This window comes from Vipera berus (assembly GCF_964194415.1).
Source record: "Vipera berus genome assembly, chromosome: 1".
Lineage (NCBI taxonomy): Eukaryota > Metazoa > Chordata > Lepidosauria > Squamata > Viperidae > Vipera > Vipera berus.
This window is the reverse complement of record NC_138202.1, coordinates 353,039,456-353,059,201: the sequence shown is the minus strand read 5'-3', so window position 1 is coordinate 353,059,201 and position 19,746 is coordinate 353,039,456. Positions and strand designations below refer to the sequence as shown.

Below are 19,746 nucleotides of genomic sequence, written 5' to 3'. Positions count from 1 at the left end.
TGTCTCTAATCATAACTTAGAGCAGGGGTCTTCAAACATGGCCCTTTTATGACTTGTGGACTTCAACTCCCAGAATTCCTCAGCCAGGCACCCCTGACTTAGAGCCATTTTGGTCTAGTGGTGAAGGCACCAGGCTAGAAACCAGGACACGGTGAGTTCTAGTTCTGCCTTTGGCAGGAAGCCATCTGGGCAGCCTTAGGCCAGTCAGTCTCCCTCAGCCCAAGGAAGGATACAAGGGTATATCACTTCTGAATTCTTGCCAAGTAAACTGCAGAGATTTCACCAGGCACTTGCCAGGAGTCAACACTGAGTCAAAGACAGACAGACAGACAGACAGACAGACACACACACACACACACACACATTTCAAATGGGAGAGAAAAGTATCAGCTGAATCTAAGAAAATGATTACAGGTAATCCTTGACTTACAATTGTTTGCTTAGTGGCTACAGTATTTGAAGTTACAACAGTAGCTGCTCAGAACTAACTCTCTCTCTCTCTCTCTCTCTCTCTCTCTCTCTCTCTCTCTCTCTCTCTCTCTCTCTCTCACACACACACACACACACACACACACACACACACACACACACACACACAAACTGTCATGCGATCACATTTGAGGCACTCATCAACCAGACTGCATTTAGCATTGTTTGCAGAGTTTCAGTCATGTGACCGTGATTTAGGATCCTTTTGCCCAGAAACCAACCTTTTATCGGAGTCATGTGACCGTGATTTAGGATCCTTTTGCCCAGAAACCAACCTTTTATCGGTAGTCCTTGACTTATCACAATTAATTTAGTGACTGTTCAAAGTTACAGTGGCTCTGATAAGTGACTTCTCTCCCTTCCCTTCTCTTCCCTTCCCTCCCTTCCTTATTCTCCTTCCTTCCCCCTCCCTTCCCTCCCCTCCCTCCCTTTCCTCCTTGTACTCTTCTTCCTTCCTTCCTTCCTTCCTTCCTTCCTTCCTTCCTTCCTTCCTTCCTTCCTTCCCTACTGTTCCCTTCCTCTTCCTTTTTCTCCTTCCTTCCCCCTCCCTCCCTTCCTTTCCCTCCCTTTCCTCTTTGTATTTTCCTTCCTTCCTTCCTTCCTTCCTTCCTTCCTTCCTTCCTTCCTTCTTTCCTTCCTTCCTTCATTCCTTCCTTCCCTCTGCTTCCCTTCTCTTCTTTCTCTCTGCCTGGCCTCTTCTCCCTTCCTTTCCCCTCCCCTCCCCTCTCCAACTGACCTAAGAATACCCCAGAGATTCAACAGAAAAGCTTCTTTGGGAAAAGAAAATTGCACTTGTGGGGGAAAGCTGACATTTCTAAATTCACCTTTTCTGCTGCTGATAAAAACCAAGAAGCTGGTTTACAAAAGGGAGGGGGGGAACTGGCTGGGAGGCAGAGAGCTGATACGTGCAACCCTACCTCAAACTCATCCATCAAAGCAGTGATAATTAGAGTATGCAACACCTTGTGGTATCTCACACTCCGCTTAAATCCTACACCATAAAAAAAGTCAACAAGTTTATCTTGGGATGTGCAAGACTGTGGCCAGCTCACTGGATCACTTTGTCCTGACCACATTGTTCCCCCCAAGGAGAGCCAACTGCATTGCATTTGACACAATAGCCCATTCGGCTTTATCCATAATTTGGAGACAAATTTCTAAGAAGGAAATCTCCTTTCTACTATTCTGCAAGGTAGGAAAAGAAATAGGAAAAAGGATAGGGAGCAAATGACAGCTTCCAAAGTTAAACCATCTCTAAGTTACAAAGAATTGAGGGTCAGTTTGATGTACAGGTAATCCTCGATTTATGACAGTTCATTTAAATGTAACTTGGAAGTTACAACGGCACTGAAAAATGGCACTTATAGCTATTTTTCACACTTATGACCATTGCAGCATTCCCAGGGCCATGTGATCAAAATTCAGACGCTTGGCAACTGGCTCATATTTATGACGGTGGCAGCACCCCGGTGTCATGTGATCCCCTTCTGCAAACCTCTGACAAAAAAATGCAATGGGGAAGCCAGATTCATCCCAAAACCATGTTATTGACTTAACAACTGCAGCGATCCTCTTAACAACTGTGGCGAGAAAAGTCATAGAACGGGGCTAGGCTCACTTAACAACTGTCTTGCTTTGCAACAGAAATTTGGGGTGGTCGTAAGTTGGGGACTCCATGTAAAAGCAACTTCAGAGTTTCCTTCACTGAGAAGCATTCCATCTTCAATTTTTGAGGGCATCCATCGGAAGAGACTGACAGGGGATCTGTGCCCACAAATACGTAGAGGTAGTCCTCCACTTACGACAGTTCATTTAGTGACCATTCAGAGTTACAACGGCCCTGGAAAATGTGACTTATGACCATTTTTCACACTTAACGACCGTTGCAGCATCCCCATGATCAAAGTTTGGACTTTTAGCAACTGGAATGTATTTAAGATGGTCACGGTGTCCTGGGATCAAGTGATCAACTTTTGCAACCTTCTGACCAGCAACGTCAATAGGAAGCCAGATTCACTTAATGACCAGGTTACTAACTTAGCAACTGCAGTGGTTCATTTAACAACGGTGGCAAGAAAAGTCGTAAAATGGGGCAAAACTCGCTTAACACATGTTTCGCTTAACAACAGATATTTGGGGCTCAATTGTGGTCGTAAGTCAAGAACTACCTGTACAACATCCATCCCAACCTGTCAAACCGTAGTGCTACTTACGCCGGAGGATCTCTCTCTGTTTCCGGACATACCACGTATAGAGGGCTGCCCGCTTCTGCGTTTTCATCGGCGTCCCCTTGTTGAGATGCTGGGAAAGGTGCGACTGATTCAGTCCAGTGACATCCACCACCTTTGCAGCTCGCCAAGGGTCTTCACTAAAAGGAAGGAAAGAGTTCTAATTAGTGTTTAGTCAAGGAGAGATGTAGAAGGAACAGGACACTGAAGCATGTCAGACAACTGGAAAACCAGGAGGAGGGGATTAGAGACATGGAAGAGGAATTAAAGTTGCTTCTTCTATTCTTCCATCCATGAAAAGTATGTGTGCGTGTGTGTGTGTGTGTGTGTGTGTGTGTGTGTGTGTACATTTATTTGAAAATGACTACAGAGTCATAGAATCAGAGACAGCCACTTTGATCTAGTTCAGGGGTCTTCAAACTTGACCCTTTTATGACCTGTAGACTTCAACTCCCAGAATTCCTCAGCCAGGCATGCTGGCTAAGGAATTCTGGGAGTTGAAGTCCACAAGTCATAAAAGGGCCAAGTTTGAAGACCCCTGGTCTAGTGGTTAAGGCACCAGGCTAGGAACCAGGAGACTCTGAGTTCTAGTCCTGCTCCAGCCCTGAAAGCCTGCCAGGTAATCCTGGGCCAATCACCAGGAGACGGTGAGTTCTAGTTCTACTTTAGCACCTTGGAAAGAGAGCAGAGAAGAGCAACAAAGATGATTAGGGGACTGGAGGCCAAAAACATATAAAGAACGGTTGCTGGAGTTGGGTATGTCTATTCTAGTGAAAAGAAGGACTAGGGGTGACATGATAGCCATTTTCCAATATCTGAAGGGCTGCTACAGAGAAGAGGGGATCAACCTATTCACCAAAGCACCTGAAGGGAGGACAAGAAGCAATGAATGGGAAGTAATCAAAGAGAGAACTAAGGAAGAATTTCCTGACAGTCAGAACAATTAATCAGTGGAAAGACTTGCCTCCAGAAGTTGTGGGTGCTCCATCGCTGGAGGTTTTTAAGAAGAGATTGAACAGCCATTTGTTTTAAATGGTATAGAGCAGGGGTAGGCAACCTTGGCTCTTTTATGACTCATGGACTTCAACTCCCAGAATTCCTGAGTCAGCATTCTGGGAGTTGAAGTCCATGAGTCATAAAAGAGCCGAGGTTGCCTACCCCTGGTATAGAGTTTCCTGCCTGAGTAGGGGGTTGGACTACAAGACCTCCAAGGTCCCTTCAAACTTAGTTATTCTGTTATTCTTAGCGATAAAAGCTAGTTGGGTGACTTTGGGCCAGTCCCTCTCGCTCTCAGCCCAACCCACCTCATAGGGTTGTTGTGGGGAAAATAAGAGGAAGAAGGTCCGTTGGATATGTTCCCCTTGAGTTATTTGTAAATAAATAAATACATAAATACATAAAAATAAAGGCAGAATACAAATGAATAAATATGGTTGGAAGGGACCTTGGAAGTCCTCTAATCTAACCCCTGCTCAGGGCAGAAGACCAGGCAAATTGTGGTCCAATCTTCAGTGACGGAGCACCCACACCTTCAGAAGGCAAGCTGTTTCAGTGATTCCTTGTTCTTGCTGTCAGGAAATTCCACTTTGGTTCCAGCTTCCACCCACTGTTTCTTGTCCTGCCTGCAGGTGCTCTGGGTAATAAATTATGAGGGCCTTGGAATAAAATTACTTACAACCTGTACTTGCACTTAAAACTCTTGCACCACCCCCACAATCATGGGATTGCAAGCCATACAATCGGCAACCAGCTCACATTTTATGACTGCTTGCAGCAGCCTGTGGTCACATGATTGCAATTTACAACCTGGTTTCCAGAAAAAAAGCATCCATTTAGGAAGCTGGATTTGCTTAACAACCATATTATTTGTCTAACCATCATGATATCAATTGTTGTAAAATCAGATCCAACTGATTGCATGCAAAAAACGTACAACAGAAATTATGGTCCCAGTTGTAGGAGATTACCTGTATAATGGAAGTTCATGGACAAAATCTATGTATGTCTAGATCTACTAAATCTGCAAATCTACTAAATCTAATTCTATTACATCTACTAAAATCTACAAAGATCTAGATCTTACTATTCCTATGAATAATACTAGATCTAGGATCTAGCTCTGTTAAAAACTGCTAAGAGTCAATACCAACTTGATGGTGCATAATCTATCAGTGACGGAATCCACCATGAAGGACAAATTTATAATCTACAAACTCAGGGCACTAAAAGACAAAGCAAACCAAAAATTCATTTGATATTGGTTAGACTTTGTGCAGTGTGCAAGTCCTATTACAAAGTAATTTGGGTATTAAATTTTGTATCATTAATTATAGCACTACATGGATAAATGGCTTTAGATTTATGTCTCTAATTAAATTGAATATCAGTTAATTTTTATTAAACTAAATATTTAATTAAATAATTAAATTTAAATTTAATTAAATATTTAATTAATTTTTATCTAACAAGTTGATGGGCCACCCAACTCCATCATGGCTCTGTTCTGAGTACAGCATGAAAGAATAAAAATAAAATAATATAAACCAGGGAGGGAGGGAGGGAGGGAGGGAGGGAGGGAGGAAGGAAGGAAGGAAGGAAGGAAGGAAGGAAGGAAGGAAGGAAGGAAGGAAGGACATAGGAGGGGAACTGTTGGAGTGAGGAAGGCAGGAAGGGAGGCAAAAAGAAATGAAGGAGAAATAAAAGGGAAGAAGGACATAGGAAAGGAAAGGAAAAGAAAGGAAAGGAAAGGAAAGGAAAGGAAAGGAAAGGAAAGGAAAGGAAAGGAAAGGAAAGGAAAGGAAAGGAAAGGAAAGGAAAGGAAAGGAAAGGAAAGGAAAGGAAAGGAAAGGGGGAAGGAAGGGAAGGGAAGGGAAGGAAAGGAAAGGGAGGGGAGGGGAAGGAAAGGAAAGGAAAGGAAAGGAAAGGAAAGGAAAGGAAATGAAAGGAAAGGAAAGGAAAGGAAAGGAAAGGAAAGGAAAGGAAAGGAAAGGAAAGGAAAGGAAAGGAAAGGGGAAAGGGGAAAGGGGAAAGGGGAAAGGGGAAAGGGGAAAGGGGAAAGGAAAGGGGAAAGGAAAGAAAGGAAAGGGGAAAGGGGAAAGGGGAAAGGGGAAAGGGAAAGGAAAGGGAAAGGAAAGGAAAGGAAAGGAAAGGAAAGGAAAGGAAAGGGAAAGGGGAAAGGGAAAGGGGAAAGGGGAAAGGGAAAGGGAAAGGGAAAGGAAAAGGGAAAGGGAAAGGAAAGGAAAGGAAAGGAAAGGAAAGGAAAGGAAAGGAAAGGAAAGGAAAGGAAAGGAAAGGAAAGGAAAGGAAAGGAAAGGAAAGGAAAGGAAAGGAAAGGAAACCCAAATACCACACATACATCAATAATAAAAACCAACAACAGAATTTTATATTTGCAGCTTTTATTGAAATGCCTTAAAATGAAGGCAAAGAGGCAAACATGCCTCCATCTCTGAGGAAGGGGACCAGTGCAGAGGTCCACAACCTTTTGGGCACCAGGGACCGGTTCTATGGAGAGAGGTTTTTTCCGTGGACTGGAAGGGGTGTGGTTTTGTGTGCTGCCTGCATCTCATGGATGGGGCTTTGCTTGTTTATGCGGACCAGTTGCTGGCACGCCACGGCCCCAGTACTGGTCCACGGACAGGGGATTGGGGACCCCTGGACTAGAGCACAGGTGGGCAAGCTGTATCCGGAGGCCTCCTGTGACCCCCAACCATCACTTTCAGCATCCCTGAAGCATCCCCACCTTTTCTATTTTTCCCTTTTGCTGTGGGGAGCCACGTGGATCAAGAGCCAAAAGGAAATGTTTAAGGCTGTAATTTCACACTTCCGTTTCTCTCTCTCTCTCTCTCTAATCACCCCCAAAATTTAGTCCTACTTTCTCCATTAATGTCACAATTTCTGTGATTCATCACTTGACTGACACTCTAGGACAGGGGTAGGCAACCTTGGCTCTTTTATGACTCGTGGACTTCAACTCCCAGAATTCCTGAGCCAGCATGGCTCAGCTTCGAAACCTCTCCCTTTCCCCTCAGCATGGCTGGCTCAAGAATTCTGGGAGTTGAAGTCCACGAGTCATAAAAGAGCCAAGGTTGCCTACCCCTGCTCAGGTAATACTGGGCATCATTTGGTTTTTGACTTCACTGAAGCTTTCTGAAGCAAAATACTACCTAAATATCTTTGTCCATCCGTCCGTCCACCCATCCATCCATCCACTGAAAGTATCTATTAACAGTCCATTTATCCATCTATCTAATTTAACTTCTATCAATCAACAGCATCATCTATCCATCTCTCTCTCTTTCTCTCTCTTTCAAATTTATTTGCTTCTTATCTCACCCTGGGGCTACTCTAGGCAGCCTGTAACAATAAAAAGGAAAAAATGAAAAGAATGTGAACAGAAGTAAACTAATAGAGCAATAAAAATCAATGAAAAAGAACACAATATCTATAAATCTGTCATCTATCAAAAGTATATATTATCTATCCATCCATCCATCCATCCATCCATCCATCCATCCATCATCAACAGTCTATCTATCTATCTATCTATCTATCTATCTATCTATCTATCTATCTATCTATCTATCTATCTATCTATCTATCTATCTATCTATCTCCCAAACTTTCTAAGCATTGTTCTTAGCTAAATGAGAGGCAGCAACTATTTACTCCCAGTATCTGTCTTGCCATATAAGAATTAACTCAATTAATGCTCTGGCATCGTTTGTCACCTCCCACTCCCTCTCCCCAAAATGAGCAAACAAAATCTCCTGTCACAATGGATGTATTAGTCATCAATAGAGGCACAACATTCTTGTGTTGCTGTTGTTGCCACATATTAGTATGTCTGCTCTTCACTCAGCCATGTGTGGGCTCGGAGAGGAGATGGGAAGAAATGACAGGCCAGGTCCCCATCTGAGCACAAAACCAGGGTCAACACCTCCTGTGGCCCAGTTTAGACTGTGTCCTTTTTAAAAAAACACAATGGTTGCCTTTCTTGCACATAGGTAGTCAGTCCCCAACTTACAACAGTTCATTTGCAGTAGTCCTCGACTTGCAACAGTTCGCTTAGTGACTGTTTGAAGCTACAGCAAAACTGGAAAAAAGTGACTTATAACCATTTTTTACACTTATGACCATTGCAGCATCCCCGTGATCACGTGATCAAAACTGAGGTGCTTGGCAACATTTATGATGGTTGCAGTGTCCCGGAGTCACATGATCTCCTTTTGCCACGTTCTGCCAAGCAAAGTCAGATTCACTTAACGACCGTGTTACTAACTTAACTGCGGCAAGAAAGATCATAAAATGGTGCAACACTCACTTAACAACTATCTCACTTAGCAACTGTGGTCATAAGTCAAGAACTACTTGTACTCAGAGTCCTGGATCAAAGTTAGATGTTTGCTGAGTCACCAAGACACATGTTTGCTTGCATGCTCAGTGTCACAAAAACACAAAAAACGGTCTTTCGAAAATGTCCCTTTCAGTACTTTTTTTGTAAAACAAAAAGGTGCCGGAACTCACACATGTTATACAACCCGCCTTGCCTACCCTACAAGGTTCCATCCAAAAAAGGTGCCAGAACTCTGTTCTGAGCGTTCTATGAGGAAAAAAGCCCTGGTACCTTTGGTGTGGAAGTTCACCTGGTCCCGTCTTCCCCTCTCCATTCAACCATCCTCGGAACAGTGGGTAAATAAAAACTGAGTAACATCCTCTGAGAAGTATGCCAAGAATTTATTCTCTTGGATTATAAAACCAGTGAAAACAAACAATCTAATCTGTACCTCTCTGTACACACACAAAGGTGATTCTGCTAGGCCCCAAATGGCCCACCCCCTTCACCTGCCTGCTTCCAGGGTCCTGTTTCCCCATAACTTGCATGCATCTAGGGACAAAAAAGTTAGCTTCTGTGTTGTGCCATCAGGTTCTGACCAGTGCTACAGCAGGGGTGTCCAACCTTGGCAACTTTTAGACTTGTGGACTTCAACTCCCAGAATTCCCTAGTTGGCAAAGGTAATCAGAGTAAGCAGAAAGCATCTAAGGAAGTTCTCTTTGATTAAAGGTTCTCTCTCCTTGATTAGTTTCCATTCATTGCTTCTTGTCTTGCCTTCAGGTGCTTTGGAGAATAGGTTGAGCCCCTTGCTACAAAGAAGAGCAGGGTGGGGTCAATCTATTCTTCCAAGCACCTGAAGGCAGGACAAGAAGCAACAGATGGAAAGTAATCAAGGAGAGAAGCAACCTAGAACTAAGGCAGAATTTAACCAGTGGAATGGCTTGCCTCCAGAACCTGTGGGTGCTCCATCACTGGAAGTTTTTAAGAAGAGATTGGACAACCATTTACCTGAAATGGTGTAGGGTTTCCTGCCTGAGCAGGGAGTTGGACTAGATGACCTCCAAGGTCCCTTCCAACTCTGTTATTCTGAAGCAAGAGAAAGAAATAGGAAACTCATTTTGTTGTTTTTTTAGAAATGTTTTCTTGATTTTTTACAATAACAATCCTTAGTGCCTAGTGTACAGCATGTTGACTTGGTTCAAACAATAGTAGTTAATTAACAGTCAATAATAATTTTTGTAATTCCATAATTAGTATATTAATTGATAATGTATTTCTTTGATCTTCCCTTCTCCCAATAGTATTCTCCTTCTTCAACCTTAAACTAATATCAATATTTTCAATGCATAAATGGTTAAATATAAACATTGTTTCATGTTTGTTCAAATAATAATAATGTCCATGTATAACATTTTTTCTTATCAACTTGTGTTATTTTTATAAAAATCATCTTATTAGTTCACCATGTATCCTATTCTCATAGTTCTTATTTAAGCTTAAAAGTAAAGGTAAAGGTTACCCTGCACATGCGTGCTAGTCGTTTCCAACTCTAGGGGCCGGTGCTCATCTCTGTTTCAAAGCCGAAGAGCCAGCGCTTGTCCGAGAACGTCTCCGTGGTCATGTGGCCGGCATGACTAGACGCCAAAGGTGTTACCTTCCCACCATAGTGGTCCCTATTTTTCTACTTGCATTTTTACGGGCTTTCGAACTGCTAGGTTGGCAGAAGCTGGGACGAGTAAAAGGTGCTCACTCTGTAATACGGCACTCGGGATTCAAGCCACCAAACTGCCGACCTTCTGATCGACAAGCTCAGCGTCCTAACCCACTGAGCCACCGCGTCCCTTTATTTAAGCTTAATTTCCCCTTAATATTCAAACAATTCTTATCAGTCATAATTTGCTCAATATTAATCATCTAAATATCTAGATTTTCCACTTAGATACACCATCCCAATGTTTTCATATTTCATGCATTATAAAAATACTATACTGCTTATCTAACTTATGACATCTACCTATAACATCTTCTCTGATCAGTTTATATTACACTTATATTTGTAAAAGTTAATTTGTTAAATCACTATATATCTTATTTTCAAAGTTCCTATTTAATCTTAATTTCCCCTCAGTATTTCAGTTATTCCTTAGCTTAATTTACCTTTAAATTTCAAACTTTTCATTCACATATATCTTCCTAATATTTTTACATTTTATATATTATGAAAAATACTATATTACTTATGTCTCTTACCCCTCTTGTTGTAAGGCCCCTTTACATCCAAAATTATCTGTTCTTTTAACCATATTCAAACAAGTGTTAGCTCATGTAATACCCCATCTGGTAGGGCAAGTCAAATCTCTTGAATCTGTCTCTGGCCTTCTTTTGCCAAGTAGCTTTCCAGGTTGATATATTCTGCTTGCCAGGAAGTTCTTGTATTTTTCTAAGTATTGTTGGGAGTGGAGAAGACAGAGTGGGTAGAATATATGCTTTTTGTCTCCCGCACTCTAATGATTCTCCTGGCAGTTCTATAGTCTATTTTGTTAAATCTTTTTTTTCCTATCCTCAGGTTTATTTTGACATTCTGATGAATAAAGTATCTTATCCATTTTTATTGTTATGTCAAAGTCTTGTAGGTTTTTTCCTATTTGTGTTAAATTATAATTCTCTTAATTTGTAGCTTTTCTGATTAAGTCATTTTCTTTTCATTTATATTCTGTTATCTGATTTGTTTGTTCATCCTTTACCATCATTTTCTGAGTGTTTTTCGATCATGGGTTTAGATTAGAGATGTGCTCATTTATGTTGTCAAAGTTATTTTTGATCTCCTTGTGGTTTGAAGCTATTGTCATTTGTATCTGTTGTGGCATTTACATATGTTTCCTCCTGGAAAGTATTTGTCTTATCTTGAAATGTTGCTTCAGGCTAGGTCATTCAGGAGTAAGTATTAAATGTGCTTTTCTGTCATTTTTTGATAAGTATGCAATATCCATGTTGTCCGCCCCTTTCAAATAATCCTTCATCAGTGCCATAGTCTTTATAACTAGCTTTATCAAACCAGCCAAACTCAGAATCCAAACAGTCCAATTTTGTATAGTTCTTATCTTTATATATAGATTTATAATCCACTGTATTTCCAGTTGTCAAGGGATCAGTAAAATCAGTATTTTATAACAGTTCTTTTATTCAAGGGTGAGTTGTCAACCAGTCAAAATTGCAATTCAATATATTTAGCCACCTTGAATCCTTCCTGTAGATTCCCCGCTAAAAGATTAGCCCAGAGTCAAAGTTTTTCTTTTTCTGTAAACAATTCTTGAGTTTAGACAACAGTCAGAGTATTTCTTTTCCTTCAGACACTTTTTAATCTTATGGCTGGCCCAGTATGTATTCTTTCTTTGTTCCCACTCAGCTGTCTTCTGAGGGTTATTAAAGTTCAAGGGAACACATTATTCTTTTTTTGGCCATCTTGACAATTTCTGAGTCAGTGTTGTTAATGTTCTATGTTCTAGTTCTCCACTAGGTGTTAGTAGTTGTTTGTTTTCCAGCTTTTTCAGACAAAAATATTATTATTTATTATTTTTATAGTTTCATCAAAACCCTTTAAAGTATAATCTTAGGATGTTTTGTATTTCTAGATTTATCCAGACTGTAGTATTTTAAATTTGATTTCAATATATTTCTTTCCCCCTTAAAGGTTAATTCGCCACTTCCATCTATGGGGGAGTGGGGGTGTAGTCCCCTCCCTTCACTTTCAGAGGTTTTCTTACTTTGGAGATCTTTCCCAAGGACTTAGTTACAGAGGAGAGGAGAGAAGATCGATACTCTCACCAGTTCCAATCACCCTGTCACTGTTGTTCTGGTTCGTGCTGTTGGACTTCAGCTGCAAGTAGCTTGGGCTAGACACTGGTGTACAGCTAGCCTTTCTCCTGTTGGGTTAGAGGGCTCCCCCCAGATTGAACAGAATGACTGCCATTATTCTGTGATCATTGGGGCACCCCTCTTTCTTTGTTGCCTCTCCAGGGCAACTTCAGACCCATGTAGGGTTCCCTGGCAGGACGAAATCAGCTGTGGAATGCACAGCTCTGCAATCCCACAGCCGTGCGCTACGGCACAAAAACACCTTTATGATTTTTATTTGGAATCTCCCAGAGACATTGGGAATTGGGGAGTATACAAATAAAATTAAATTAATTAATAACTGAAACCTCTTAAAAGATATCTAATTGCTTTGAAGACAAAAGGCTTTCCCAAACAAGGTTTTAGTTTGATACAGGTGGTCCTCTACTTACAAGTTCATTAAGTGATCATTCGATGTTACCACAGCACTGAAAAAAGTGACTTCTGACCAATTTTCACACGACCGTTGCAGCATCCCCATGGTCACATGATCAAAATTTGGACGCTTGGTAACTGGTTCATATTTATGACGGTTGCCCTGTCCCAGAGTCATGTGATCAACTTCTGAGACCTTCTGACAAGCAAAGTCAATGGGTAAGCCAGATTCATTCAACAACCCTTGTTACTAACTGAACAATTGCAGCGATTCACTTAACAACTGTGGCAAGAAATGGGGCAAAATTCACTTAGCAAATGTCTCGCTTAGCAACAGAAAATTCGGGCTGAGTTGTGGTCATAAGTCAAGGACTCCCTATAATATCCTTGAATAACCATCCCTTATAATAAACTGAGGCACGCAGTGTCTACATTTTACACCAGCGATTCTGTAACTCTTAAATATAATTCTGTGAAAACATCTTCACCGAGGGACAGTACTAGGAAATATTGGGATATCATACTCAATCGTGTTTGGGTTTTTTCAAAATAAATACAAGCATGGCCTTGTACCCATGGGCAACGTTCCTCCAGGCCTTCCTGTCCTCTACCATCTTCTGGAGTCCATTTAGGCTCACGCCTCCTGCTTCAGTGACTCCATCCAGCCACCTCATTCTCTGTCGTCCCCTTCTTCTCTTGCCCTCAACCTTTCCCAGCATGAGGCTCTTCTCCAGTGAGTCCTTCCTTCTCATTAGGTGGCCAAAGTATCTGAGTTTTAGCTTCAGGATCTGGCCTTCTAAAGAGCAGTCAGGGTTGATCTCCTCTAGGACTGACCGGTTTGATCGCCTTGCAGCATAAGAAATAGAAACCATTTCCGGATTGAGAGTGGCTGAGAAAGGAATGTTGGTTTAGAAGTAGAAAACAGATTCTAGGCAGATTTTTTTTTACATATCTGGAGTCAAATTGGAAACCAACCAAGCCTTTGATCTTCCTGCCAGTCTATTTTAAGAAACTTTTTTTTTTTGGTTTGGCTATTTGAGCCACTCCTGAGAAGTCTAGCTATGTTATTAATAATAGTAGACAAATAAGAGTGGCTGCCTGCACTCTTACAATTAACCCATTCTCAAGATTCAGATAAAACATTAAATCCAAATCCACCCAACGGGCTGTGCTAATATAACAGCCACCATTGAGCCCAAAACTTCCATTGCTAAATGAGACGGTTATTAAGCGAGCTTTGCCCCATTTTACGACCTTTCTTGCCACAATTGTTAAGGGAATCCCTGGAGTTGTTAAGTTAGTTTGTTAAGCAAATTTGTCTGCTCCATTTGCTTTGCTTGACAGGAGGTCACAAAAGGGGACCACGTGACCCCGCGACACGGCAACCGTCATCAATACATGGCAGTTGCCAAGCATCCGAATTTTGATCGAGCGATCATGGGGATGCTGGAACGGTCATAAACGTGAAAAAAAAACAGTCATAAGTCACATTTTCAGTGCTGTCGTAACTTCGAAAAGTCACTAAATGAACAGTTGTAAGTTAAGGAGTACCTATATATTGGGGACATAGAGTTACTTAATGTTTATCTGACCTGATTAAGGCAGAGGTCCCCAACCTTTTGGGCACCAGGGACTGGTTACGTGGAGAAAGGTTTTTCCGCGGACCGGAGGGTGCATGGTTTTGTGTGCTGCCTGCATCCCGCGGAGGGGGCTTTGCTTATTTGTGAGGACCGGTTGCTGGCATGCCGTGGCTCAGTACTGGTCCACATACCAGGGGTTGGGGACCTCTGGATTAAGGCACTCCATGTGGGACTACAGCTAGTCCTCGACTTACGACAGTTCGCTTAGTGACCATTCAAAGTTACAACAGCACTGAAAAAAGTAACTTATGGCCATTTTTCACACTTATGACCATTGCAGCATCCCCATAGTCATGTGATTTGCATTTGGGTGCTTGGCAACTGACTCATATTTCTGACAGTTGCAGGGTCTGGGTTCATACGATCCCCTTTTGCAACCTTTTGACCAGCAAAGTCAATGGGGGAAGCCAGATTCATTCGTTTAACAATCGTGTTGCTAATTTAACAACTGCAGTGATTCCCTTAAGAAATGTGGCAAGAAAAGTCATAAAATAGGGCAAAACCTACTTAACAAATTTCCCACTTAGCAACATACATTTTGGATTCAATTGTAGTCGTAAATCAAGGACTACCTGTACCTTCAGAGACAATTTGGGAGCTGTCAAATAGTCCAGATTGCTGATAGAGCAGCCCCATCAGTGTTCTGGTTGTCCCCGACATACAACCATTCAAAGTTATAACTGCACTGAAAAAAGTGCCCTACAACCTGCCTCTCCAAAAAACGAGCATGTGCTGAACTTGTCAAGTAGAAATAGCAATAGCACTTAGACTGATATTTATTTATTTATTTATTTGTTTTTATAAACCGCCCTTCTCCCGAGGGACTCGGGGCGGTGTACAGAGTAAGGTAGGTATACAGATTGAACAATAGTGAAAAACAATAGTAAAAACAAACTGGGACCCCAATTAGAGCTATCAGGCCAGGCCGGACTGCTGGAACAGGTAAGTTTTTAAGTCGTGCCGGAAGGTGCGGAGGTCGGGGGCCATCCGGATTTCGGTTGGCAAGCAGTTCCAGAGTGCTGGCGCACCCACTGAGAATGCCCTCCCCCTGGGGGCCACCAGCCGACATTCCTTGAGCGGTGGCACCCTGAGGAGGCCCTCTCTGTGGGAGCGCACAGGACGGTGGGGTGCAGACATTGGCAGAAGGTGCTCCCGTAGGTAGTCCGGACCCATATATACCACTTCATAGTGTTTCACAGCCCTCTCTAAGCGGTTTACAGCGTCAGCCTATTGCCCTCCAACAGTCTGGGTCCTCATTTTACCAACTTCAGAAGGATGGAAGGCTGAGTCAGCCTTGAGCCAGTCAAGATCGAACTCCTGGCAGTGGGCAGTGAGTTAGCCTGCAGTGCTGCATTCTAGCTACTGTACCACCATGGCGCAGTGTGTGCACCAGTTGTAGTAAGGGAGGACACCTGACTAAAGATTCACAAAAGCTTCTGCCTTCTAACAAAATGTGTTATATGTAGTTCTCAACTTACAACAGTTCGTTTAGTGACCATTCAAATTATAACAGCACCGAAATAAGGAACCTATGACCGTTTTTCGGACTTACGACCGTTGCAGCATCCACATGATCATGTAATCCAAATTCAGATGCTTTGCAACTGACTTGTATTTAATAACAACAACAACAACAATGTTGGAAGGTACCTTGGAGATCATCTAGTCCAACCCCCCACTCAGGCAGGAAACCCTATACCATTTCAGGCAAATGGCTGTCCAGTCTCTTCTTAAAAACTTCCAGTGTTGGAGCATTCACCGCTTCTGGAGGCAGGTTGTTCCACTGGTTAATTGTTCTCACTGTCAGGAAGTTTCTCCTTAGTTCTAGGTTGCTTCTCTCCTTGACTAGTTTCCATCCATTGCTTCTTGCCCTGCCTTCTGGTGCTTTGGAGAATAGCTTGACTCCCTCTTCTTTGGGGCAGCCCCTGAGATATTGGAACACTACTATCATGTCCCCCCTCGTCCTTCTCTTCATTAAACTGGACATACCCAATTCCAGCAGCCGTTCCTTATATGTTTTAGCCTCCAGTCCTCTGATCATCTTTGTTGCACTTCTCTGTGCTCTTTCTAAAGTCTCAGCAACTTTTTTACATCGTGGTGACCACGATTTATGACAGTTGCAGTGTCCTAGAGTCATGTGCGACCTTCTGACCAGCGAAGCCAAGGGGAAAGCCAGATTCACTTAACAAACATGTTACTAATAATAAATGCAGTGATTCACTTAAACAACTGTGGCAAGAAAGGTCATAAAATGGGGCAAGACTCATTTAACAAAATTCTGGGCTCAGTGGTGGTCGTACGTCGAGGACTGTCTGTAGTCTCAAAAAGTGACACCTGATCCCTGCTGGCTAAGTGAAACATTTCCTCTCTTTCTGTCTTCTCTTCCCCTCTCCTCACCCCTCAAGTTAAAGTTTGCACTTATTTATTTACAGAAGGGAAAACTAACTTGTCCTTCAACGGATTCAACAAAGGGAAGGTGAAAGTCACTCTAAACAGATTAAAGCAAACTGCAAAAAGCACGCAGGAATGGGAGGCCGGACCTTTGCAGCAGAAAAAGACCCATCCGCTCAGCAGCATGGCAAAATCATTTAAAGAACGAGCAGGGAAATTTTAAAAATAGGTCCTTGGTCTTTATTTATTTATTAAGTTTACGTGCCACCTATCTCACCAGTATCCGAAGTATGTCCTTGTAGATGGCAACGAGACTTTTTTTCCCCCCCTTTACTCCAAAGTAATATGTAGCAGTTAGGGTACCATTCTCACACGTTCAAAAGCTGTTTTCCATTTGGGGATAGATCTCTGCCTAGCATCAGGATACATTACTTATTGATCATTCTTGATGATGATAGATAAATAAATAGGTGATAGATAGATATAGATAGATAGATAGATAGATAGATAGATAGATAGATAGATAGATAGATAGATAGATAGATAGATAGATAGATAGATAGATAGACAGACAGACAGACAGACAGACAGACAGACAGACAGACAGACAGATGATATAGATAGATAGACAGGCAGATGATAGATAGATAGATAGATAGATAGATAGATAGATAGATAGATAGATAGATAGATAGATAGATAGATAGATAGATAGATGATAGACAGGCAGATGATAGATAGATAGATAGATAGATAGATAGATAGATAGATAGATAGATAGATAGATGGATAGATAGATAGACAGACAGACTACAGACAGACAGATATAGTGGTAAAGGGTATATATATATATATATATATATATATATATATATATATATATATATATATATATATATATATATATAGAGAGAGAGAGAGAGAGAGAGAGAGAGAGAGAGAGAGAGAAGAGAGAGAGAGAGAGAGAGAGATGAAGATAGAGATAGAGAGATAGAGAGAGAGACAGAGAGAGACAGAGACAGAGATAGAGAGATGGAGACAGAGACAGAGACAGAGATAGAGATAGAGAGATGGAGATAGAGATAGCTCTTGGGGTAAACAAAGTTAAGAATAAATCAAAAACAGGGGTTTACTTTTTAAGATTAAAAATCCAAAATTATCACCCAGCATAAATGTCTGCACTATAGCCAGTGAAGCTTTTTAATGTAACTTTTTCTCAGAAATTTTAAAACAAAAGCATGCAAACCAGAGGGAGGTAAAACATAAAAATTGTGATTTGATTATTCATTGCAGATTCCAAAGCACCTGAAAGCAGGACAAGAAGCAACAGATGGAAACTCGTCAAGGAGAGAAGCAACCTAGAACTAAGCAGAAACTTCCTGACAGTTAGAACAGTTAACCAGTGGAACAACCTGCCTCCAGAAGCGGTGAATGCTCCAACACTGGAAGTTTTTAAGAAGAGACTGGACAGCCATTTGCCTGAAATGGTATAGGGTTTCCTGCCTGAGCAGGGGGTTGGATTAGATGACCTCCAAGGTCCCTTCCAACTACTACTTCTTCTTCTTCTTCTTCTTCTTCTTCTTCTTCTTCTTCTTATTATTATTATTATTATTATTATTATTATTATTATTATTATTATTATTATTATTACTCTTCTTGCTTATTCCAACCTTTGTTTCCAGTACTAACACTGACGATGTTACCTAATTTGAGAATTTGAGTAATGGAACAGCTGCAAGAAAACAACCAAACTCAGAGAGCATCCAAGACTCCTCCTAACTTTATTTCCTCAGCATAATTTAAGAACAGCAGCTTTTTTTTTCCTGCTATGGTTTTTTTGTTTTTAAATGGAGCAGAAATTTTGGCTAAACTGCTGCAAACTGACTAGATAAATAGATTAATTCTGTGGGCAAGCATTCTCTTTTGCTGTTCCTGACGTCTGTTTATTTACCTTGGATTCACATGTTATGCTTTTGATCAATATCGCATTGAGTAAGGGCGATGGGCAAGGCATCCAATTGTGACTAAAATCGTAAAACAGTCTACCAAACGACATTTTGCTCATTTTGCACCAGCTACTAAAAAAAGAGTCTCCAGCCACTTTGGATCTGGTGGGACCTATTTGAAATGTTGATCATGTGTTCTGGGTATTCTTGCAGAATGTAGCTGGGTCTTGTCAGTTTTGAGAAGGTAAGACAGGGGACTTCAGACGTGGCCCTTTGTTGACTTGTGGACTTCAACTCCCAGAATTCCTCAGCTGGCTGAGGAATTCTGGGAGTTGAAGTCCACAAGTCAAAAAAGGGCCACGTCTGAAGACCCTTGATGTTAAGACATACAAACAGAATAACAGAAGGGACCTTGGAGGCCTTCTAGTCCAACCCCCTGCTCAAGCAGGAAATCCTATACCATTTCAGACAAGTGGTTTGCCATTCTCTTCTTAAAAAGCGCCAGGATTGGAGCAGCCACAACATCTTCCATTTACTAATTGTTAGAACTGTCAGGAAATTTCTTCTTACGCTGCTTCTCTCCTTGATCAATTTCCATCCATTGCTTCTTGTCCTGCCTTCAGGGCCTTTGGAGAATAGCTTGACTCCCTCTTCTTTGGGGCAGCCCCTGAGATATTAGAACACGGCTATCATGTCACCCTTAGTCCTTCTCTTCATTAAACTAGACAGACCCAGTTCCTAGCAAACCATGGCATAACTATGAGGCAGCAGTGGGCTGCAGCTGACAAAAAAGCCAATATAGTCCTGGGCTGTATCAAAACAGAGGGATAGAATCAAGATCATGAGAAGTGATGATCCTGCTTTATACTGCACTAGTCAGACCACACTTGGAATTCTGAATCTAGTTTTATTTACCACGATACAAAAAAGACTGCAGAGGAAACCTAAGCCATCTTACTAGAACAGAGTAGAGTTCTGTATTGGCCAAGCGTGGTTGGACACAGAAGGAATTTGTCTCCGGTGCATAAGCTCTCAGTGTACGTACAAGCAATAATGATAAATCATGATCATAATCAACATAAAAATGCATTCATCATAAATCGTAAGATGCAACACTTAGTCAAAGGGTACTAGCTAAGCAGACAACATAAATCACATTAGGATAATAAATAAAACTGTATAAATTGTAAGATACAAGCAACAAAGTTATAGCCATAAGATGATAAGGAGATAGGCAATAAGAAAGTTGAGAAGAAGAATAGTAATATACAGCTTTGCTAAGTAGTTTGACAGTGTTGTAGGAATTAGCAGAGTGATGGCATGGGCGGGGGGTGTGTGTGAAACTGTTCTTGTGTCTAGTTCAGACATGTCAAACACAAGGCCAGATCCGGCCCGCGAAGTGGTTTCATGTGGCCCCCGAAGCCATCCTGGAAACTGTGAGGGAACGG

General features: G+C 41.6%; 1 protein-coding gene across 2 annotated transcripts in view; it reads right to left on the bottom strand.

Moving 5' to 3' along the window:
- The window catches only part of HNF1B (HNF1 homeobox B), a gene marked incomplete at both ends in the record, with an annotated part of 97,014 nt that overhangs the window by 55,928 nt on the left and 21,340 nt on the right, over positions 1–19,746 (bottom strand). For both annotated transcript variants that reach the window (XM_081346599.1, XM_081346600.1), the window contains one exon: positions 2,703–2,857. In XM_081346599.1, coding sequence (XP_081202725.1) covers positions 2,703–2,857 — 155 coding nt within the window. The remainder of the gene's footprint in view (positions 1–2,702; positions 2,858–19,746) is intronic.